Genomic DNA, 24,848 nt, shown 5'->3' with positions numbered 1-24,848 from the left:
CCCCCCCCCCCGCTTGTGGGGACTGGTTTTTTCACCAGGGACCTACCAATTTTGTAGTTTCTGCAGAAATTGCAAAATCGCAATTTCATTAGGTCCCTAGTAATAACTAGCAGGACTGTTTAAAAAAAATCTTACCTTTTAGCTTGTTCATCTGCATATTTAAAGGGATAGTTTGCCAGTGTTGCTTTATAACCTGTATTTTTCACCATATTATTCCATGTGACCAATCTCTGCCCTATTGCAGTTCCTCTTGGTTCAAAACCCTAAGACAGAACATCACAGAACACTGTTAGTATATTTTATTCTGTTGCTTTAACAGAAGAATAGAATATCTGAACATCAAACTGATGGACAGTGTTCATTATAAAGCAGTTACTCCCAACTTCTATTTTAAAGGTGAATTGCTTTGTAATGAGATGGTCTGATACAATAGAGACCTGCTGGCACAAATCTGCTTAAACAGTTAGTAAATTAGCTCTTAGCACTTACTGGGCATGCCTACACATTCATTAATACACCATAGTTACTGCGCATTCAGTTCAATACTTAGTTAACAAGTATTAATTCAATGCACAGCCGCATGCACTACTGCACAGTAGCATTGGTGATGCTTACTGGGCAGTAGCCTAATAACACTGCACAGTAGCATATTATTATGGTTTTTGGCTGGTACACTACTGCGCAGCATTCTTAGGCTACTGCCCCATAAGCATCTGATGTAGACATGCCCAATGTGTGGATATGCTTTTCTGTAGAATCAAAAGGTTAACAGGGACTTCATGGGTCAACTAGTCCAACCCCTTACATATGGTCAGGATGTGCTATTCCTAAACCATCTTTTGAAAGTAGAAGCGGCGAGGGGCCTGATCCTTTTTTTCTGTGGAGCCTTCCCACCTCTCCTATGGCCGGGGGATGAGCTGATAGCTGCGCTGTTGCAATTTGCAACCCTGCAAACCAAACCACATCCAGATATCATTTAATTTGCAACAATGCAAGTTATTTAAAATGCCCTAAACTGGCTCATGTTTAACGTGTGACACCATTAAGCCATACAAATTACATTTTTGTCATGTGTACACCGTGACATCTATCATGTGTACAAGCACCTTTAGTCACAAAGCTAGCCATGACTGCAGAAAAATCTTTATTTTTCTTTTCGTTCTGCCTTCTAGAAGCAAGATGTGTGTTTTATTTGGGGGCATGTTGTATGTGAGAAAATACAGTATGTCTTGTCTCACTCTTCTCTACCCCCAGAAGGATAATGCAAATGTTATCCTCAACCAGTCTTTAGCCATGTGAAGCATCCTTCTACATTATACTTTGCAGCCCATACCAAAGCCTTTTTATTTCTCAAAAATAAGAGAAATTTTATTCTCTTATTCTGGGTACTAAGATGCATAGCAGATTCCCTTGCACCTGCAGAAAACTGGTCTGTGAACTACATATCTCCTCCTTTATAGCAGCAGAGAGAGGAAGGGAGTACAGACAAGCCAGAAGTGAAGAGCAGGGGATAATGAGGTCACTGCCAGTGACTTTCTGTGCTTGTGGCCTGCAGTGCTGTAGTGTTCCAGACACACTGCAGAAAGAGTAGGGTGGGAAGCAAGGAGTTCAGATTTAATTTTTTGTTAAGTATCACAAATCCTGTAGTTGCTCCAATCCTTTGAAAAATGGATTGGAAATCTTTGACCTAGTTGTCCCCAAAGATGAAACATGCTTGAATTTCTGGTTTTAATTTGAACAGACTGTATATACCTGTTTAACATTACTGCTAGAGACAGAATACAGTAGAATCAATTATTTGACAGTACATAAGGTGGATATTTACCTACCAGCAATGGATCAGAAAAGTCTGGAAGATCTGGAACTAATATTCCAACCAATGCACACACCACTATTAACACAGTACACATGCCTAAAACCACCACAGGCCAGTCAGCTATCAGTGCTGCATAGCTACAAGGAAAGAAAATATATCTTAGCAGGGAAAGACCAAAATAATAAACCAGGAAACAAGAAACGGAATTCTTTCATACCTCACTTTATACCTTAAGTTTTGTTTAAAGTATGACACATTTCCTGCTTCATTTCAATGAAATTTAACTGGTTCACAACTGGCAAAGGTGTACATCTACAGAGATCTTAACAATTGCTGTTACATTCCTCTCCAAGTAAAACTTGCATTGGATTCTTCTTAAGAAGACTTTTACACCTACCCATAAATATTTTCATCAAGATTTTTTGTAAAAATATGAATTTATTTCAAGGCTTTTTTGTCTGTTGCCAGAAGAACATTTTTGGCCTATTTATAAATAGTCCACATATTTGGTAATGATAATTGCTACTTATTTACTAAAAACATTCTGGCAGCTTTGGATAATGCAAAAAGAACATATTTTCAAGTGAAAATGGTACGCAAGACCAAGCACTCATTGATTTTTATACTGTTTCCTCATCTTTAAAGTTCTGGTTTGGTCAAGGTATTTTCCATGTTCTGGTTGTACATAGAAAAGTAAGTTTTTGCAACCTTTTTTACAACTGAAACTTTAAGTCACTTCTAATACAATTTCAGCTTTAAGAAAACCAATGCTAAAAACTTACACTATTTATTCTGCCCTTAAGCAGTCTAGTCCACACTTAAAACTGCAACTTAAGACAATATTCAGAACCTATGTTGTAATAGTGCATAGACTTTTTTTGCAAGTTCAATGATGAAAGCAAACTGCAAAACAATAGCTATATCATCATACACCATCATGATGAATTATTAAAACATGTGGTCTCAAATTTTAGTATACATCAGTATTTTGTTACTGAATTTTTGGAGTACAGGAGCTCCTACACGTAGAAATATTTTTTTTTTATCTCCATAGGAGGTTATAGTTAAATTGGAAAAAAAAATAAAATAAAATAAAACAAAAACAAATTAAAGAAAAAAGTTTGAAATTCACAATTTTTTACACCAGTCACTTGAAATCAAAGTCCTTATGTTCCAAGGACAACTTTTAAGAAAGGTTTTACTATCTAATCTTGCAAACAGAATAGAAAGGGCAAAGTCCTGCAAAGTTTGTAATACAGTTTTACAAACAATTAGCATACGAATCATAGTATATTGACAGTAGCTACACACATGCAAATATTGATCAGGTCAATTTCTATTCCACTTTCTCCTCAATCTCAGTACAAAAAAAGATGATGGTCAGTTTGTACTGCAGCTCTTTTTGTACTTATTTTCATTTATCTCAAGGACTATTATTGTTTTGGATATCAAATCAGTACAACTAGATATTTTTTCTAGGGACCTAGTAGTCCCTAGACAGACATCTTCTGCCCTGTTACTTAAAAAACATCTCACTAAGTCAAAGGTCCACCTAAGCTTAACAGCCCAGTGGGCTAGTATGGTTAAGGCACACCAAATTCTGTAGTCAGCACCAGAGATTGATGTGGCTAGCACTATATTCAGCTGCCTTTGGCTCTATTACCCCAGTGACCAAGGTAAGTATTTACAGCTGGGCTGCACAGGGCCAGCATTTAACATAAGCCCCGAGCAAAACTCAAACTCATAGCTCTGCAGTATCAGCAGGAGACTTTAACCACTCTGCCACAACACCCCTGAAACAAGATCTAATATGTATTTCCAGCACTCCTTATGGTCCAAAATCAGTAAACTGCTACTCTGACAGATGTGGGCCATTTTTTTAGCATGAACCAACAATATCCAAAGATGGTACTGCTGGCTGCCCAGAGAGGACTCTGAGATACAGACCGACCTGAAGGCCAACACTGACACTGTGTGTTGACCTAGTGGCCTGAGTTCAGGCTTGGAGCCTAGAAAGCCCAAATACTATGCTGGCCATGTGCCAGTATCACCAAAGATAAATGTGGTCCAATTCTTGCCAATATCCTATAAAGATTATGAACCTTAATTAGTGCAAATTTGTAAAGCAGTTTGTCATGCTATTTGTCATTAAAATTAATCATAAACAGGCAGCGTGCGCAAATGAGCAGTTATACAAAGTTTTGGGGAAAGGAAGTAGATAACCTAAGCAAACGTTTCCATTTATAGAAATCAATGTTTCTATAAACACCAAGTTCTAGACTGACTACTACAATGGTTGTAGACATAATGTTTGCTTTGAAGACATAAAAGTATTTTTGCCTGTTTGATCTACTAAAGAAATTATTCCTTTCCTCTTTTGTCTATGTGATTCCATTCTCTGCCGAACAGCCCCCTCTTATCTTGGGTAAGCTGAATTTTTCAGTCACTGACATTAAAGGAAATTGTGGCCTGCATGACCAATCTAAAAACTCAAATAAGCTACATATAGGAAACATAACTAAGTATTCAGTCGTGTACATTTTCCTGTTTTGTATGTCACAGATTGGAAAATCAGATCAGCAACAATCACTTCAGCCAGAACAACAAAATAAAATAATAGCATCATACTTGACAGCAGTATTATCTATCTATCTATCTACACATACACACACATATATATATAACATTATAATTTAGAACCAACAGTGATTGTGTGTGTATATATAAAATAATTTTTAGTTTAGAATTTTCAACTTTTGGATTCTGTTTTTGCTAATGAACTTGTTATGTGCCTTTTGGTGGCTGGAACATACAAACATGATTTTCCCAGCACATTAAAAATGTAAAGAAGGCACAAATAGATTGGCCATAATTTTAAACAGTCTCTGACAAATCTGGAAATTTTATTCCCCTACTAGTGAGCTTAGGTTTTTGAGTTACAGTAATTAATTTCTCTTTTGTTCAGTTCAATCTTTGAGAACATACTTCTGGACTCAAACCTGAAGACCAATTAAGTGTTTTCTAAAGTCAATTCATATTTAAGTAAACACTTGTTTAAATAAGTGTTAAAGCAAAATGCATAATTACTCCTCCCTTGAATTGGGGCTCAGTTTCCTCATTTACACCATATGATTAAGCTCAACAACACATTAGTGCAGCTAGGTATGCAGGCAGTGGACTGGGCTGGTAGCCCTCCACTATTTATGGCATTCAGTATTTTTTCATCAAGTTGTAGTCCCTACTAACCATGAAAACAGATTTCAAGGAGTTATGTATTTAGGTTAAATCAGCTATAATCAGTTTGGTCTATAGAACACTCATATTTTTAAGTTGCTTTATGATGGGAGCTAAGTATTCTTACCTGTGATTCTTTTCATCCATCCCTGAATTTCTAATGAGCTGTAAAATCATGTTTGCATGCTTTAGGCAATAAAAATTCTTAGAAGTTTCCCTTTATGAATCAACATTATATATACACAGCGTAAAAACCTGTTTGTCACACTTAGGTTTCACATTAAAAGATATATACATCCTTTCAAAAGGTCTGATTTGTGTTTATTAGAAGGCCTTCCATTGTTTCAAGAACAATGATAATGTTTGATTGAATTAATCAGCTTCATATTCAATGACTAGATCTCTTATTTACTGAAGGCAATTCCTTTAGATGGATTGCTCCTTCACCGTATATTCATTGAAAAGATCCCCTTTTATTACTTCAAATGCATACATAATTCTGATAAACCATTCTGTTTTCTCCTCCTAAACGGTACTATCTCACTAACCTTCAGATTATGTAAAGGCCATATCTATGCTTATTTGTGTTTTAGGGGTAGAGAAGGTAATTACAAGAACAAACTCTCAACTTTTCTTTAGTTAGACTCTTAAAATTACTGGTGTTGCAATAAGGAGTCCTCTGAGGGAGCATTTTGAAACAGCAAGGCAGTAACTGATAGATTCACATTACATGTAGTTAATGTACAGACATACACAGAGAGAAAGGCCACCAATTTAGTTGTAAATAAATAAAATATTAGTCTCACCATGACACCCAGTAGCTATTTGAATAGGCTTAGTTTTCCAATGTATTGTAGAAGAAAATCTATTCTCATAAAAAAATACCTGATTTTGCAATGCATTAATACCTGCATATGGGACACCACTGGATTCTCAACATACATGATTTTACCCTTGCTTTGTTTTCCCTTTTTATTGGTCAGCAATGACATATGAAAGAACATACACAGGATATATAAATGATTGTGTTGTACCTTACCTTTTTGGTAACTTGAATGGTCTGGCTGGTCTGGAAAAAAAAAGAATGATTAAAGGCAGATGCAATACACATATGTACACTAATATTTTTCCCCCAATATTTAATCCTGTTCTGAATAGAAAAATAGACAGAATAAAAGCAGAGAACTAAGAATACAAAGCACTTGTAAAAATCACATCATCATGATCAGTGTCTTTGTAAAACACTACATCAAACAATTATCACAATTATGAAAACTTGCACAGATTAGAAAATTCTAGTTAAAATACTACAGTACAAGCTTTTCAGAAGCAAAAAGTATAACATAACTTGTTCTGAGGATGAATGCTAAAAAAAAATTCTCCGATTTTCAGACAACCTAAACAAACCAACTAACATAAATGTTAGTGATAGTAATTGAGACAACAGCTACAGTTTAGTGGTAAAAACAGGAGATCTCTACCTTTTAAAGTCACTATTCATATACTTTTGTTTAAACAACATTGTGCAGTTCTCTTCCTAAATGGTACTATCTCACTAACATTCAGATTATGCAAAGGCCATATCTATGCTTATTTGTTTTGAGGGGTAGAGAAGGTAATTGCAAGAACAGAAAATCAAAAAGTAACCAAAATGAAGCATATCTTAACTGATAATTTCTCTTGTAGTTCCTTCGTGACTAGAAATCTCACTCTCAGTTATTCTGAATAGACAAAGAAAAGAGGTACAAGCATACTGGTTGCTGTATCTGCTCTTCTAAATGGGCAATTATCTTAGCTATTGAAGTACTTAATTTCAGTAAACTGCATATTTAAAATGTTGTAATTAAGATGATCCAAAAGCAGCCTCATCAGGCAGCCATAGATTCCTTTAAAGATTACATATACGTGGACATGACATATATTCTGTAACTAAGGGCACCTATACCTGTGCAGCAAGTCTGCTCTGACATGCGGGAATTACAGCACATTGGAGCAGACTCAATTAATTGACTAATAGATTAAATAACCCTACCGGCCCATTTAATTGTGGTAATTACCACACCCCAGCAGGCTCCAGCATCACGTGTATCATCATCCCTGCACTGAAAAATGGTAGTGGGGGTGCTTTAATTCAACAAGCTTTAGTTAAAGTGCCCCCGACACCATTTTTCAGCACAGGGATGCTGATTCATGTGACACTCCAGGTACTTTAATTAGAGTGGGTCTCAGGGGGTTAACAAGTGAGGCTGTCAGGGATTTCTACAGAAGCTAACCATACAAATTAATTAATCTCTTAAGGCAAATAATACTGTTCCTTGAAGAATGCGATTCACTCAACCTTGGGTAAAACCTAGCTTTGGAATATCCTGGCTTCAACTAAACTTTAGTGGGGGGCCCCCACAGGAAGAAACTGTAGCCTCAGGAGGCCCGTCAGCCAGAACCTCAGATAAGGGACGGTGAACTCTGCCTAATGAAAGCTCCCAGCATGAATGTAGGATAAGGAGTCATGCCTGCTCCAACCATAGTCCTGAATTGGGGGAACCCAGATATACTAACCCTAGACAGGGGAGTTCTTCCTGCCTCAACCCTAACTCTAGGCATGGAGAGGTTGCCAACAGTAACCTTGACCTAGGGGCAGTGACCAATAGTAACTATTACCTGCTGCCCCATGCCTAAATTATTCCCCTAAGGCAGACAGCACTGTCAGCCAGAACCCTAATATCAACCTAATGCTAAAGGGACCTACTGGCCTAACTTTCTGACAAGGACACTGCCTAGAGGACACTGCCTATGACAAAGACACTGTCACAGAGATGCTCATGGCAAATCTTAGAGTGGGGGTGGCAGGGGCTGCCACCCATAATGCTAACCCTACAGGCCCAACACTAACCCTTAAGCCTAGGATGAAAAGCCCTGCTGGTCCTATACATCCCTTAAAACAGCCTTCACAGCCTCCATGCCTGTCTAGCAGTGGTGCCCTGTTGACTACCCCAGCTTTCCTTATGCTCCTCTAAAAAACTGAAGTCTCCATTCCTTTAACTTGTTCCCTGTCCCTGTGCTACTAACCTAGCTGCTCTACAGTTAACTAGTCTTCCAGCCACTTCTTTGTCTCTGTATTATGATTGATACACTTCACACTTGCCCTATGTAGCATGTGCCCACATGGTTTTATTTTGGGTGGTGTGAATCCCTCTGCCAATGGGCAGGCTGCCAGTGAGGTGGTATGGTCTCAGCCCATCCCCAGTGAGACATTAAAAGTCTTGGTTTTGGTCATTTTAATGTCATGGCCCTTTTGGGAACTTTAACAGTCTTTGGCTGCTTCTGGTGCCAATTTGTATCTATCTGGAGACTAGGTGGGAGTTAGTCATTGAAGCACATCCTCTGGGCCACTTCCGCATAGGTATATTTCAGGAGTGGGCAATTATTTTGGGCGGAGGGCCGCTTACTGAGTTTTGACAAGCCATCTAGAGCTGCATAACAGGCAGCCAGGGGCAGATAAATATTAATTTTCTAAATTTTTAGGGGCCCCGCAGGCCGGATAGAATGCCCTGGTGGGCCACATCCAGCCCATGGGCCGCATTTTGCCCACCCCTGGTATATTTGCATGTTGTAACTGAGGGACTCTCACTGTTTCAAATGGAAGCATACAGTGGAATTAGGAATAGAATGAGTTTATTGGGATTAAGCATCTAACTACCCTCCCTAGGTTTAAGATTGGGCCTGGCAGGGTTATCCACTCTATGGTTAGGGATTGGGCTGGCAGTGCTTCCTGGGATCTAGCCCTTGCAGCCTACATGGTAATCTCCTTTGGGCAGCTGGTAGATCTTTACTTTCTCTGTAAAGCATTAGGCCCACCGATAAGCCTATATAAAAATTTTAAAAAATAATTAGAAAGTGTATAGATTTTTCATTTCCCTAGTATACATATAACAGTTCCCTTTCTACAGATGGGCCAAAATTATCAAGCATTCACTTACTAGCAGCCTTCACTTTCAGTAGTAGGAAGTTAGCTATAAAACCAGAAAAATTAAATGACAGCCATAGACTAGAATTAAGTGGTTGCCATCCGGGCAAGTACTCACACCTCTCCACCAAAATGGCTTACTGCTGGTGAGCTTGGGGCACAGTTCTCTCTCCATATGGCCACTTCTATACTATCAAGATCTACAGCTGCTGCAGTGGTCTCCATGGAAGATATCTTTAAACCTGGAGGTGGTTAGCTAGTTCCTCCAGGTGGCCATAGGCATATCTGTAATCCATCCCCCCGCCAGCACCCCTTGATAGTTGTCTGAGGCTAGGCACACATATTCAAATGGTCCAAGGTGGAATCAATCTAAGTTACAGGATTTTTTGTAAGTGATATAGTTTAGACTGGTACAGCAAACGGAACACGCATTCACCCTTTGGTGGAGGGGCAAATCTTAGATTGGGTTCCATCATTTTTAAACCAGTCTGTGCGTGCTCAGAGATCAGTTTCCAATCACTTATATAGGTAGAAGTGCAGTGTCTGTACCTGGCCTGAGTGGACAGTCTGGTGAGAAACAGTTGTCACCCCAGCCAAACTACACCAGCCTCTGCTGCATGCTATTGTTCAAATTTGCACTGGAAAATGTTTTCCTTAATTCAGCTTTACTAAGCATTTCCATTCTAAATTTATAAAGTGGAGTCCTTTCTACAAAGGTTGTTTTCTTGGACAAAAACTGTCTTTTTTATATAGGTTTTTTTTTTTTTAAGTAACTTCAAGATCTTTTTGAAAAACAAACAAGAAACCAAAAGCAAATCTGCATTTCCCTTCTGGTTTCCTCCACCTGCAAAGTTTACTGAGTGCTGAACAAATGATGATGATTAAGTTCTTCAAAGTTTAGGAAGGTCAAAGTTCAGCCCTGCTATCAAATTGTTTTGTTTAAAAAAAGCATGCATAAAAAAAAGAATTCTGTGCACACCAAAATAAATTCCAGCAGTGTAACCAATACCTTGCAGCTGTTATGATGGCTTTATTATACTGGTCAGCAGGAAAAGTTAACCCTGCAAACTATACCAAAAAATTCTTTAGCTATGCCCTAAACTACAGAACTGCAAAAAATCTCCAGCTCTTTTCTGCAGAATTAATTAATGCAGATGGGTGTAGTTTCTTAAATATTATTCAGTAGTTTAGCAGCCTTATATAATTCCACTACACTCTGAATGGCTTGGTGAAGAAAATAATTTCTCCTCAATCCATGTGAAAAATTAATGGTAGCTTTTGTAATAATTTCAGTCAACATACCAATGTAACATACCTAAATTAGTCACATAATAAAGCCTAGAAGTTTAAATCCACCTCAAAACCAAAATACCTCTGTGCTTAGTGTTATGAGATTCATACTGAAAAGTGATATGGTTCACATTTTGGATGGGACAATGAAGGACAATTACTACATCTCTTCCAGATGCTGATAAAACTCTAGGGACTGAAAAGGGGAAAAGGGAAGGGAACCATACTAAAACATTTATTGTGAGCACCTCCTTTCTGGTGGCTGGAGCCTCTTTACCTTACTCTATCCTTCCCTACTGGATCACTGAAAAAAACAGTACCATATCATTAGAAGTTATGTGATAATGCTAAGAGGTTGGACAAAAATGTCACAAGTTTCTCAACACTGAGCTCTATTAAACTGAGGAATATGGAACATAATGGAAACCACATTGATGATTATTAACAAAGCACATTACCATCGTTTTAAGTTTTCTACACATCTAGCAAAGAATACCACATTAACTCTCATTAAAATGTTATTTTCACAACTATTGTAGTAAAATATTTAGTTACTTTAAATGTCAAAAGGCACAGCAGTCTACCACATTCTGTCTTCAAAACTCTGTAATGGAGCCAGAGTCTGTTCTCACTTATAATAACGCATTCCTATGGAAATCGATCAATTTTTGCATGACTATAAAAGAGGGGAGACAAAGTTTAACGCTCACATGAACATTTAAGTATTTGGATAACAAAAATATTATTTATTCCAGTTCTGTAACTTTCACCTGGACATGACCTTGTATAAAAAATGCTACACTAGTGTAAACTTCAATATGGAACTGTCCTGATTAAATTTAATGCTTAATAATAAAAATGGAGATTTATAAAATAATAATAGCTTGGAGTTTTAGCAATATATTTGATTTACTGACTTAATCTGCATTAGAGGAAAACAATTTGCTAGAAACCAGAACATCAGATGATAAGTGAAGCGTTTTTAGAATTCCTCCCACAATGTCTGGGCTGTGAAAGTGTCAATAAGGAAACCACTTTTTATCCCATATCTAGAAACAGTCCTATTGTAGCAATTAAGAGATTCTGAAGGTAGAAAAATCTCTGCCAAAGGCAACTTTGGAATAAACTACCCAAAAAGTTAGGTCCAGATTTTTTTAAAAGCTGTTTTTTGAAAGATTTAATAACATACTTAGATTTAAAAATACTTTATCTGTGTAAACAGTGCAAGCTGTTTTTAAAAATACAATAGCCTGGTTGATAATGGCCCTGTGATGGGCAACCATCTTTTACCAGGTTTTTAAGTGTGACTTGCCCTGTTTACATTGATGGGAAGCCCTGTTTAAAAACCATAATGATTAAAAGGTGTTAGCTAAACAGTTTAAAAACATAGCCTAATATAAGCAAAGGGAAGCAATTCTTTCTAAAATGTTATTTTAAAGTCTTAACAACCAGGGTGTCTCAAAATCCTTTGAAGGGTGCCTGAGGAGATAAGCAAGGTATAGGGCAGGGGTGTTCAAAACATGGCCCATGGGCTAGATCCGGTCCACCAAAGGAATTCCATCTGACCCATGGTGTGTCCCTCAGACCTGTCCTGGCCCAGGCCATAGTGCGTGTGGCCAGTCTCACCACTCCCGGGTGTGAGGTAGGACAGAACAGCAGGACTCAGTTTCCTGGTAGTCCCCACAGTGGCAACTCACTCTGTCTAGCTGCCATTGCCAGTACCTCCAACACCAGACCTGGACCTCCTGCCTGGGCACTAGGGCTGCGCAAAGCTTCAGTTGCTGATTTGATTCAGCGGCCCAATTCGGTGGCCAAATCTCTGAATCTGAATAGAATCAGGAGACCCTTTAATCTCTCCAAATTGAATCAGAACCCTCTGAATCGATTTGGAGAGATTCAGAAAAATTCAATAATTTGGCCATAGACACAACTTTAAATGTTTTTCTACATACCTCAAGGTACCAGGTGGCTCATGAATGCTGAGATGCTGGGACAGATGGAGTGTCCCATAGGAATGCGGGGGTGGGGGGTAAGTGCTCGACAGCAGACCTGGATGTGGACCAGAACCACTTCCGGTCCATTTCTGGGTCCGCCGGGGAGTGCATGGGAAGCTCCCCCCCGTGCCACCCAGACTCAGCAACTGGTGCCTCCTGGATCTGGGGTGGGGGGGCACCCAGGGTCCTTCTGTGGCTGATCGCCAAGCTGGGGACACACAGGGGGGAGGGGGATGGACCCCAGCGTGCTCCCTGGTGGACCTGGAAGTGGACCAGAAGTATTTCTGGTCCATGTCTTGGTTTGCCACCAAGCATGCAGGGGGCCCCCCTGTGGTCCTGTGGGATGCTCCATCCACCCCACCATCACAGCATTCATGAGCTGTGCCTGGTACCTTGAGATATGTAGAAAAAAATATTTAAAGCTGTGTCTATGGCCGAATTGCTGATTCTACAAATCTGCATCGAATTTTCAGCTTCAGATTCGGCCGAATTGAATCAGGACGGTGACCCAATTCAACAAATGAAATCACTATCCTTGATTCGGGCTGAATTTGAATCTGAATCGCACATGCCTACTGGGCACCCTGGCCCATCTGACCTGTCCTCACTGGGGTGATGGATGGAGTGGGCGGGCAGGCAGGAGCAGCCCAGGACACCTGCAGGCAGGGTGTATTCGGACAGGCAGATGGGATGGGATCACGGGAGGGCAGAAACAGCATCTGGGAACAGGGCAGTCAGATGGGGGCTGGAGCTAGGGCCAGGATCATGAGACAGTGACAGAGCAGGGCTGGGGTCTGGGGCAGAGCTGTAATCCTCTTCCCACATGTCCCTGTGATGGGTGCCAGTTTTGTGGGCAGGAACATACGGAGAGTGAATCGCAGCTTGGCCCTGGACCCCAGCTCCATGTGGTCACTGCACCACAATCCTGGCCCCAACCCAGCCCACCTATACCATTCCCAAATGCTGCTCCCCACCTGCCCATAGCTCCATCCCATTCACCTGGCTGAGAGCACCCTGTCCTGTGTGGGTCCTGGGGTTGGTCTCCATGGAGACCTCATTCACCCGCCCACTCCAACTGGTGCCCTCTGCAGTGGGTGTGGGGTGGATGGGCCCTGGGCTGGATAGGATCAAATCCTCCCCTCCCCATTACTACTCCCTCCCCCCACCGCCATGCTGGGTCAGCACTCCCTTCTTCCCCACAGCAGCTCACTAAAACTTCTTCAGTGCCCTTTGAGCCCAAATACTTGCCCACCCTTGTTGTAGGGAGATAAGCACATAAGCCCAGGCTCATCCCACCACTGCCCAGCTCCTCTGCAAGGAGTAAGCACTTTAATAAATATATTCGTTTTTAAAATGGGGTGCTTCTCAATTCATACAAATTATAGAAGTGTGCCTTGAACCTAACAAAGGATGCCTCGAGTCTAAACAGTCGATAACCACTGGTTTAGACACTCATCACCAGAGATGCTGTTTTTTTCTGATTTAAAAAAATCCCCAATATCCACATTTTTCAGTGATTAAAATAAAACACCACTATATATACATCTCTACATAAAGTGGTGTTTCATTTTAATAACAGAAAAATGTAGATTTGGGGTTACTTTTTGAAACCACAAATTGGGGATTTTTTTTTTAATCAGAGAAAACAAGGATCCCTACTCATCACACAGAAATGGGCAGGTCTTCTTCTAAGTTCTTTACTTCAGTGTTACCTTGCAATAGTTAATTCCAGAAACTGATTGTGCACTCGTATTACTTTAACTGATCTTGGCACTGTCAACATAAATTTAATTTGCAATCAAGCTTCCTTGTTATTTATTATGATTAGGCCTCTCTGAAGGCCTTTGATCATCTTATGATTAATTCTGACACTTCATTCTTCAGGTCATTATTAACGGAATCTTGTGGCACCCCACAGTCACTCTTTCACCATGACGAAGCTTGAACCAATCCAACTCTTTTTTTCCCTCTAGGGCCCCTGGCACACTCATTTAAAGGCACCATAGGATCTAATCTCTGATCCAACAATTGAGCCTCCAGCCATGCCACATGTGCATGGCACAATTTTGGGATCAGGGATCAGATCTAAATTGTGCCCTTTTTACTTGTCAGTTTTGGGGGATCCCAGGCTCGCCCTGCACTGGCATGTTGCTTGCTGGGTGCTTGCAGTTTTGGGACAGGGACTAACAATCAAATGATTGTCAGCTCTGGCTCTGGGACCACACCAGGCTCTTAAACTGGCCCTAGTGCAGCTCTGGTCCTGCCACACATTCAATTTAGGGTGCCATACAAACTAGCCATGAAAATATTCTAAATATAATGTATAACAGGGGTGCTTAAGCCCTAGTTTCCAGGCCAGATGTAGCCCTCAGTGGTAGGTATTCTGGCCTGCAGGGCTCTCCATGTGTATGTGGAAAGCCCTGCAGGTCATGGCCCTACATCAGGCAAGCAGGGCAGTGAGTGGCTTGATCCTGGCATGCGAGGCCCAGGCAGATGTAGTGTGGACTTCAGGGCCCCAATTCTGGGGTGTGGGACCCTGGAGCCCTAATCCCAATATGTGGGGCCATGCAGGGGTAGCACAGGGTCCCAGGGTCCCAATCTTGTGAGGGACCCAGTGGGAGCAGTGCAGGACTCTGATCCTGGTATATGGGGCCAGGTAGAGGGAGTATGGGGCCCTGGGGTCTAATCCTGGTGCACAGAGTCAGATCCAGCTTGAAGACTGGCCCTGCACCATTCACCTGACCTGTGGGACCAAAATACTGAGCGCAATTGATGTAGAACTTTTTCATGGCTGGTATGCCATTTTAAGGCACCTTAAATTGGATGCATGTGTATGTAGCATTCTTGTCATTTATTCTGTAATGAACACATTAATCACATCATAAATATTATGCGTAGAGGAGGCCTTAGCCAGTTTTTGAGCCATGACACCACTTTGCCTCCCTATGACTGCTTATGATCCTTCAAAAGATGTCAAAGCATTGCTACTTTATGAGTCATCCACAGAAGCCACAAATTAATACAGGAAATTAGCCTCAGTCTACTCTTGGCATAACTTATAGGTAGTGGGACAAGACACACATTTGGCACAGTCTGTTATGTGTTTGTACAGGATCTAGTATAATGGAAGCTTGGCTTACAAGTGAAGCGCATCGATACTGGTGCAATACAAATATCAAGACCAGCATAAAGAATTTTGAGCAATCAGAAGCTGTCCATTAATACCAGCCATGCTTCAGAAACTTAAGCAGAATCAAAGAAGTTCAGCAGATAGAATTACTCCCAAAATAATTTTAGCTAACAAAGAAATATCAAGAGCTTTTTTGTTCCCAGAACACATAATTACAGTGGAAGAATTAGTTAAACTGTTCTTCAAAATGTGCAGAGTACATAAACGTCTACCTAGGATCCCATATTTCTCCCCTAATTAAAATATCTTAACTGCCTCCAAAATATTTACAGATTTGTCCTGTCACGTAGGAACCCAGAAGCCATATATTAATCCAGGGGTGGGCAAAATACGGCCCATAGGCAGGTGCCTGCCAACTGACTGAATCCGTTCTGTGGCTGCCCCCACAGGGCTCCACATGGGTCTGAGCCCTGCCTGCTCCCACCCAGGGCAGCCAATGCCACTCTCCCATTTGTGCCCTATGGCCCCAGCCCCAGCCCACACACAGCTTCCCAGCAGGGTTGCTCCCAATGCAGCTGCAGCCAGCCTGATGCTGTTCAGCTCCCCCCACTCCAGCTGCTCCTCCTCTTCTTCCTGCCCCTGCTTGCACCACTTCAGGTGGCAGGAAGCTGCAGCTGGGCGACTCCAACCCCAGCCCCCGGGGCTCCAACCCTCAGCCCCCTTCCAGCCACTCCACTGCCTGCAGATGGCTGTTCAATGCACTGGGCAGGCAGAGTAGGTGGAAGGTAGCTGGGAGCTGGAGCTGGAGCCTCATGTGCTGGGGCAGAAGTTGCCTGCCTGTAGCTGCCCCCCTGCCTGGAGCAGCTCAACAGGGGCAGGAGGAGGAGGTGGAGCTGCTGGAGGCGGGGGGAGCTGAACAGCTCTTGGGTGACTGCAGCCACACCAGAAGCACCCCTGCCAGGAAGCTGTGGGTGCTGGCCGGGGCTGGGGCTGGGTCCGGGTCTGGGTCCAAGGCCAGGGTTGGGCAGGCATGGGCAGGAACACAGCATGAGCTGCCCCAGAGGGAGCAGGTGGAGCTGGGCCCCATGCAAAGCTCCATGGGGACAGCTGCAGACTGGTTAGGGGGGAAGCAGAATGCACCTGCACCACTCGGGCAAGCTTGTCTTCATGAGCCTCCTGCCCACCTCTCTTACCCCATTCCCTGCCAGCTCCTGGGACCTAGCACATGGGCAGCCCCCCACACACACCCTCCCACTTCCCCCTCCACCCATCCACACACTTCCCTTGCCCCCTCACATGCCCCCATCACACAATATACAAGAGTTAGACTTTATTTTGAGATGTTATGTGATGGCCTCTATATAAACTATTAAAAAAAAAGTCAATCAGGACAACATTATCTTTAAATAAACTTAAAATGTTATAGTAGGTGTTTGATTTTTAGTATATGAGTTGTTTTTATTTATAATTTATTAAAATGATATCTTCTGAAAGACTGTGTGCATGGCCCTTGACAGCTCACCAAAACTCATTAAGTGGCCCACCAGCCAAAATAATTGCCCACCCCTGCATTAATCCCTCATAGGCTGCATGTAACTCATGGGCTACTAACTGGGACAGTTCTGCCCTAGGAAGTCTGCATTAACTTACTTGGCAATATAAAACCAGATCACTTTTCACATCTCTTGGTCATAAGTTTTCAGTTGATAGTATCATATATTGGCTCAGCAGGAAAATGTGTTTCTGACAAGCAAACGTGTAAAAACTTGAATGTGAAGATATATAAGAATGTGAGGGCATATAGCTCCTGTATGTACTCAATTTGGATTTATTTTCATACTTTTACTATAAGAGGCCATAACTAATTGAATATTATTTAAATCATATGGATGATTTCTAAAATCTAAATTCTCATAAAAATCCGTAGGTTTTCTTTAGTGTTCTCCCATATGCACAGAACCCTTCCTGGGTTTATTTGTAAGGTGCCTACCTCCAGAACCTCCTCCACAAGACTCAGTTTTGCCATGTTGAAAAGTGATTTCTTTCTAATGTCCCTCAATTAACTCCCCAGACATCCACTAAACTTGATCAAGTTCTATATTGTCCCTTCTCTTGACAGACAGCTGATTTTACTGAATCCCTACTCTGTCTGAAGAGGAGAGAGGCCATAGCTTTTTATTTAAAAAATAGGGCACATTATGGATGCAACTAAGAAAAAAACCAACTATTTTATTTTCCACTCTACTTTTCTTACAAGTTGCCTCTCATACCATACTAGGCAAAATGCTTTATCATGCTTAAATTGTACCTCAGTCTCTCTTAGGAGGTTGCTTTTGTTTATCTGAGACAACTGTCATATACGCAAAATATAAAATTGTGAACAATCATGTTTAAAATGGATTACCTTTGTTAATATTTTGTTTTTGATGTTCTCATTTTATAAATTTAGTTAAAAAATACATTTAGTTCAACATAACTTCTTATGCATACGACTTAAGCAGGTGTCATATATTCTTCTCAAATTCAGGGCGCTGAAGGCAAATATAGTGTTTCGCAAATTAACCAAAAGTTTTGAACTATTCAAAGGAAGACAATAAAAAAATCTTTGTATAGTATTGCCATGAGTCACTATTTGAAAACAAGCCAACAGCTAATTTGGACTACACTAATACTATTTCAAGATCCTTTAAAAGTTAAAAGCCATTTGTCTGTCGTCTTTTTGTTGTTGTTGTTGTAATTACAGTGAAATTAACAGATCTGTTCTGGGACTTAAATGATGACTAGAGTACTTTTCAGCAGTTTTTCTGAAACAAAGTTACTTCCTTAAAAAACATTTTATTTGTAAGTTGTTTTTATTACACTTCCCAGTTTAATGTAGCAATGGTAGGTCATGGTCATATCTTGCATTTCTCTGTCAGACAGGAAATTAACATGAACTAACAAATTGCAATATACATACGTGTAGAAATGCCTCAAATGAATACCTGAGGAAAAAAGGGCCATGTTTGATATATATTTGAATATACACAAGGCAACAGTTTAGTGTATTATAAGCTAACTTGACTCAAATAAAGCATCTGCTGACTTTGTATTAAAGCTCAGAAGACTTAAGAAGTATACCTATTGGCATAAGAGCTCACTTCCTGTACAGACACAATAATGGCTTGTGAACCTACGCTGCCAGAGGGCCCACTTCTGTTTGCTACAGAGCCTTGCAGGACGGCAAAACTTTCTTTGACTTTTGAAGGTAAAAAGCAATCTCTCCTACAGATCGCATAGACATATTTTAGGGCTATGAAATGTTGCTATTTACATTTCTACATTTTTTTTATTTCTGTAACGTGAGTAGAAATACTGCAGGGCTTTACAGTATAAAATTTTATCCCCAGTTCAGGCAAGCACTTGTTCAACTTCAAGCATATGCTGCTGAACTGCTGTTCTGACATCTGCCAGTTCTTAAGAGTCACTCTTATACTACATCAACTTTTTAAAAGGAAAACAACAATATAAACCAAATGTATATTCAACAGCAGTACTAAAAAGTAAAAGGTACTTAAAACTTTATTTTTTTAACAGAGACATCTTTCTAGACATTGCTGTTATAGCCTACTAAACTCTACCTTCCACCCCTGGTTGGTGAGATTGGCTGCAAAGGTATCCCCCTAGTTGCTGACTAGTCACTGGGGGGGTGCAAGTTGCAAGTACGTGTTGAATTAGGGCCACCCATCTCTCGCACCTCAGTATCTGCATTAACCCAACAAGTGGAGTTCAGTCTGAGCCCAGGTGCTCACCAAGCAGTGCTCAGCATAGCCAGGTTTTAAGCAAACTCCACTTGTTAGGTCATTAATTAAATGGGGCGAGTGCAGCCAGCGCCTAGAACTAACCAGCAGCACGTGCTGGGTGGTCAGCGGCGGTGCTATGTGAAGCACCAGCTAGCCTCACACTGGTGTTATATGCCCTCTCACCCCCACCAGGAGCATAAAGCCATCATCGAGAACATCCATGTCATGTGTCCTCCTCCCTTCCCCATCCCACCACCCTGAATGCTGAAGTTGGAGTTGACTGCATCAATCTATAAGGAACAATGGGCTGGCTACCTCATGTTCGGTACTTCCCCCCCATCCCATACTGATTGCTGGGGTGATAATTGGTGGTAGTGGGGGGGGTGTCTTTTTGTTCCTATAAGCACTATAATCGGTATATGAATACCTGGCAGGATCACAGGGTTCTAGAAAAAGGATACCTGAATCTTTTTAGTGTTGGTTTTAGAAGTGATTATCCTGACCCATGACCAACCCTGCTGGGCAAAAACACCAAATACTGCACTCATCAATTGCATTAGGGTGGGTGAGGGGACTGGCCAAGTTGGGTGTGTAATCCTCTAACCATTCAACACCTCCTTGTAGTTTAATGTGTGGTACTGTCACGAACAAGTATAAATTTAAATGCAAGGAGCAGGACTGTTATGATGCTAATGATCCTATCCTGCTCGAAACTGCAATAAAAAACAAAAGATTTTGGAAGTCCTGGAGGTGACCTGGGAGATAGTGGAGTCACTGGATCATGCAGAGCTACTGCAACAGAACACTATGCAGGCTATGATGTGCCTTCTCCAAAGGTGATGACACACTATAGCAGCTTCTCACACCTTGCTATATTAGGTAATGGCCCTTGACCTGCAGTGGGAGAGGAAGCCATGGATGTTGAGACTTCTAGGATTCTGCGGAGGAACCTTCAGAGCAATGATCAATCACAAGGTCTGTGCCCATGATTGCAGCTCAGACTGGTGAAAGCGCATCATACTCTCAACGTGGAATAATCAGCAATAGCTGGAGACCTTCTGCATGCACAGGGAGATACTTTTCACATAGTCGTGTTTCCAAAACCTCACACTGAGTGCCAGGACACTGTTATGTGGTGCCCCATCTCATCAGAAAAGAGGGTGGCCATGGCCATCATGAAACTGGCCACCCCTATCAGCCTGCGCTTCATCAGGAACCAGTTCAGCATGGCTCCCTGCTCATCCAGCCTTGTGGTACACGAGGTATGCTGGCTGCTGCAGGATGTCATGGCAAATAAATTCATCTGCCTCCCTAACCCCATGGAAGTTACTGAAGGCTTCACGGCCATGGGGTTCCTGAATTGCATCAGTGCATTGGACAGCACACTGTGCTGTATATGTGTATAATTTTATTATAAAAAATTATATAAAAATATAGAGTATGACAGGAATAAAACTTTCAATGACAGGACAGGTCTGTCTTCTGTAGCAGAGATTTCACTGAGCTGCAACCCTTACTGTAAGAAAATATAGAGGACATCAGCAGTAGTACATAGCAGTAGTATGACACCACCTACAGGAACTGTTAAGACTCATCTCACTGATGGAAGAGCATGCCACACCTTGTCAATTGATGGAAATTGAACATATGTTGATTCACTTTAGGGACCACAACCCCTGGTCACATGTACAAGTGCCCTAACAGTTTTCCCCCTGCGGCAGTGCTCAAGCATTCACTCAGCTTCAATCCGTGCTGCGGTCGTTCCTCTATTTGTTCTCATGTTCCAGATTTGGAGTGGATGCAGTAGCTGCTAACAAAATGAAAAATGAAGAGTGGGTGCCATTAACTTACTCCCAGGTACAGTTCTTGAACCCAGCACCGGGATTCAGTGAGACCCTGTGGGAGTGCTAAACCTGTCATTATATGATACCTTGACAAAAACAAACAAACAAAAACATTAATAATTATTTAAGAGAGTAAAGAGATGCCCTAGGTGATGTTAGTTTTTCACCATTTAATGCCTAAATTTTACATACTCCTTTAAGAAATTGTGCACATCAACAGTTAAATGAAAAAAATGTTTCTGGCATAAATAATAATATTTAGTTACAAATAACCTGATAAGACATGCGTGCTCTTAAAAATGGTTTCAAAATATATGGCTAATTTGAACATACATGAATATTCTTTTATGTAACACTATTATTTTTCTCTTCAATTATATATAAGCAATGCTACTACTATTTTCAGAACTAATTTCATTTCTATAAAGTATTGTAAAATATCAGCAAATGACTACTAAAACTACCAGTAAAACTAAGCTTTCAGCATGTAACAATCCACATGCTTTTAGTACATTAATTCAGTTATACTAATGGATTATTTTTTTGTTTTGTGTTAATGTTCAGTATTAATAGAGATTATTTATTCAGCAGAGGTCCTGGAGAGAAATCTCACAATACTGTTATTGTTTTAACAAATGTAATGCCAAATTACTCAGGAAGCTCAGACTATCCTCCCTTGCACATTTTGGTATTCTTTAAGTCCTCCTTTACTGTCCAAGCATTCATGATTAGCTGAGAACTGTATGCATCAAAGTCTAAATTTCCTTGTTGCTACATGCATGAGACATGATGGAATATAGTGAAAGGGGAGGATGGACAGAGACTGTCATAAGCGGCTGAAGCTGGACAATTCGGTTAATTTGCAAGATGCCTTTGGGAGTCCATCTTCTTATTCCTTGTATTAAAAGCCTCAGAAAACAAGGACCGCACAGCTCCCACACTCATTTTTTCCCTGAGAATGCTGAAAAGCAGAGACAAAATCTTGTTGAGTCTAGTTTTTTCTTCTTCAGGATCTAGTGTTGTCTTGTTTTGAATTTGAACCTTGTTACTACTTGATATCAAGTGTTTGGTGAATGAAAACAATTATACATGGTCAAAAATCCCACCAATTTATTTAAGCTGCCATGTTTTTGCTTTTTCTGCCAGCATTTTATCACTTTCATACATTTTATGTACATTTCGCAAGTTTTAAAAGTTGTCTCAAGCACAAAGCCCATCTACAGCCTGGCTCTTTTTAAGGGCAAGCAGTTGATGCTATTTTTCCAGCCAATTTAGTATACAAGAAAGGACTTGTTGTGTTTTTTCCCATTCCTCTTATATTATCTGTTAATTATCTCCTGTGAAGACTTCAGTTCAAAGGCCCAGCAGATCACTAGTTAAGTACCAGCTATTCTGTTTTTTACTGAAAGGTGAGGGATGCAGGGCATGGGAAATTCATTTTCAAACATACTTTGTCTCTGCCACTTACAAACTCCAGGTTCTAAAGGTCAAAAGACCATAAGACTGTAGTACTAGGCTGCACACAGACTTGGAGTAATAATCTTAGAAGTTCTTTCTGCCACTGCAAAGACACTTAGTTCAAAGCAATCTGAGGTCTAGACAGATCTTAGTGCTTAATTAGTGTGATGAAAAAGCCTGAAAAAGCTGTTGGATTGCTTAGATGTTCTTAAAATTTTATCAACTTTGCTATATACATATCTTTAATGTTCTCAATTACTGAATTATAAATTGATTTTTTATTTGTACTATTGGTCTCAACATGTTAGCTCATTGCCTTTAGCTTTGTGCAAGTATTTAATGAAATCTACAGCATATTGCTTGCATACTGTCATCATGGGAGCTAAAAAAAACTATTAACGAAGCCAGAACAAACCTATTAAATTAACTTTGAGTATGACTAATTTATAAGTGCAAGGAAAGTTGAACAAAATACTGCAAAATACAGGGTGACACCCTGACACACTACATGCAGAGAGAACCCAAATTTGGAGAACCTGGCTGGTGTTATGGAAGAAATACATCAACTTGCTTCCCCCACTTAACTCCCTTTACCTGACCACAGGGCAATCTCCATATTTGATGGAAAAATGGATTCTATGGGAGGAGAAGGGAATTAGATTTCCTTAGCAATGTCCTTCCAGTCCCCCAGGCAAACCACTGAGAAAAAAAAAAAAAAATTCCTCATCAAGGAAGAGAGTAAACCTTTCCTCCTCTGAAAATCAGAAGGTGGACAAAAGACAGTCTCTTTGCTTCAATGTTATTGACCACCATGCAGAAGCGATCGACCCATCATGTGTTATTTCCGTGCAACTGTAGGTGATAGAAGCAAAATAACAAATAGCAGCAGCTACCACTATTAGCTGTTCAAATGTTGATAAAATAGATCAGAACCAGACCTCATGAATCTTATCTGAATAAATGATCATTTTTGGAAACTTGCAGTATTGTAGTCTACTAATAAGGACAAGCAAGATAAGTCTTCATATAGCTTTACTGCAGTGCACATATACATAAGGCACAGAAAAAAGTTATTTATGAATACAGATATAAAAATGAAAACCTATTAAGGTTTGAAATATATTTTTGTATTGAAATATTTAGAAGTATGGAAAATATAATATTTTCAAATAAAAGCTATATAATTTAGTTGCTGTGCACAGCAACTAAATATTGCTGAAGTGAGAAATAACCTTTTAAATGTTAAATTCAGCGATATTTTCTTAATTAATTACGTATAAAGCAGCTCTGAAAGCCCTTAAAGAATGCACTAGATAACAATTACCCTTTTCCTGGAATTGAGGAGGGAGCTGTTTCATAACAAAGTCTTGTTATTAAGACTTGGTATTTGGCAAACCTTTCTATGCTTTTTGAAAAAGCTTTTAAAAAAACAGAACAAAACAAGAGCTTTTTCATTTCTTTCTGCTTCTCATCTGTCTGCCAAATAACAAGGGGCAAACCGTAGAGTGGATAGGAGGCAGCTAAATAATTTTATCACCACAATGTTTTATCCACTCAGTTTTATTTAAAAAAAACCCCAACAAACTGTTTTTGTTTTCAGGCATTCATTAAAAGTGTAGACTTTATTAAAGCATTTGGAAAAAAAGGTTTATAGAGCGCGTAACACAGAACTCTGTGAGATATAGCAGACTCTAGAAACACAGAGCTGGGATATAAATCACTCACTGTGTAACAGCTTTCAAAAATGGACTTTAACTGAATGTAACCTTTGTAAAGGAAGATGGACAATGATAAGTCTGATAACATTAACACTTTCTTAGCGTATTATGCCTCTTTGGTAAAGAAGTCTATTTTAATTTTATTTGCAATAGAAAATAGTCTAGCTGGCTGATGAGACAACAGGATCCCAAAACTCAAATTTTGTTCTTGGTTCCACCAGCTGACTTGAAACCTATTTCAAGATGGGAGCTGGGGCTGAGTGGTGCTGGAGACTGCTGGAGGCACCCCAGCTCCCAGACAGTGTGGGGCACCCTGCTGAGCCATGCTGCACTCATGTGATGCGACAGCTACCATATGAATGCTAAGGAGGGGAGCCGATACCTGCTGCCCCCCACTGCAGTCACCTGCAGCGCCCAGAGGTCCCAATCACTGCTCCTGCAGCCAATGAGTGCGGGGCTTTTTTTTTTTTTTTTCAAAATGCCAGGAGGCTGGGGCCAAGTGGGGCGGCCTTTGATGGGGATGGGTTCTGTTCGATTTGGCCAAATGAGGAGGGGGGCTGCACAAGGGGATCTGCCAGGTGACCCCAGAGCCCCCACGGTTTCTGCTGCAGCTGATGA

At 40.6% G+C, this 24,848-nt stretch overlaps 1 protein-coding gene across 3 annotated transcripts in view; it reads right to left on the bottom strand.

Moving 5' to 3' along the window:
• The window catches only part of DISP1 (dispatched RND transporter family member 1), a 148,467-nt gene that overhangs the window by 19,919 nt on the left and 103,700 nt on the right, over positions 1 to 24,848 (bottom strand). For all 3 annotated transcript variants that reach the window (XM_019549523.1, XM_019549522.1, XM_019549524.1), the window contains 3 exons: positions 6,090 to 6,119; positions 1,830 to 1,953; positions 136 to 263 (listed from right to left, as the gene is read on the bottom strand). In XM_019549523.1, the coding sequence (XP_019405068.1) occupies positions 136 to 263; positions 1,830 to 1,953; positions 6,090 to 6,119 (282 nt within the window). The remainder of the gene's footprint in view (positions 1 to 135; positions 264 to 1,829; positions 1,954 to 6,089; positions 6,120 to 24,848) is intronic.

Source organism: Crocodylus porosus, unplaced genomic scaffold, assembly GCF_001723895.1.
Source record: "Crocodylus porosus isolate Cpor-Errol unplaced genomic scaffold, CroPor_comp1, whole genome shotgun sequence".
NCBI classification, from domain to species: domain Eukaryota; kingdom Metazoa; phylum Chordata; order Crocodylia; family Crocodylidae; genus Crocodylus; species Crocodylus porosus.
Note: the sequence above shows the minus strand (reverse complement) of the source record. Positions and strands in the feature narration are given on the sequence as shown.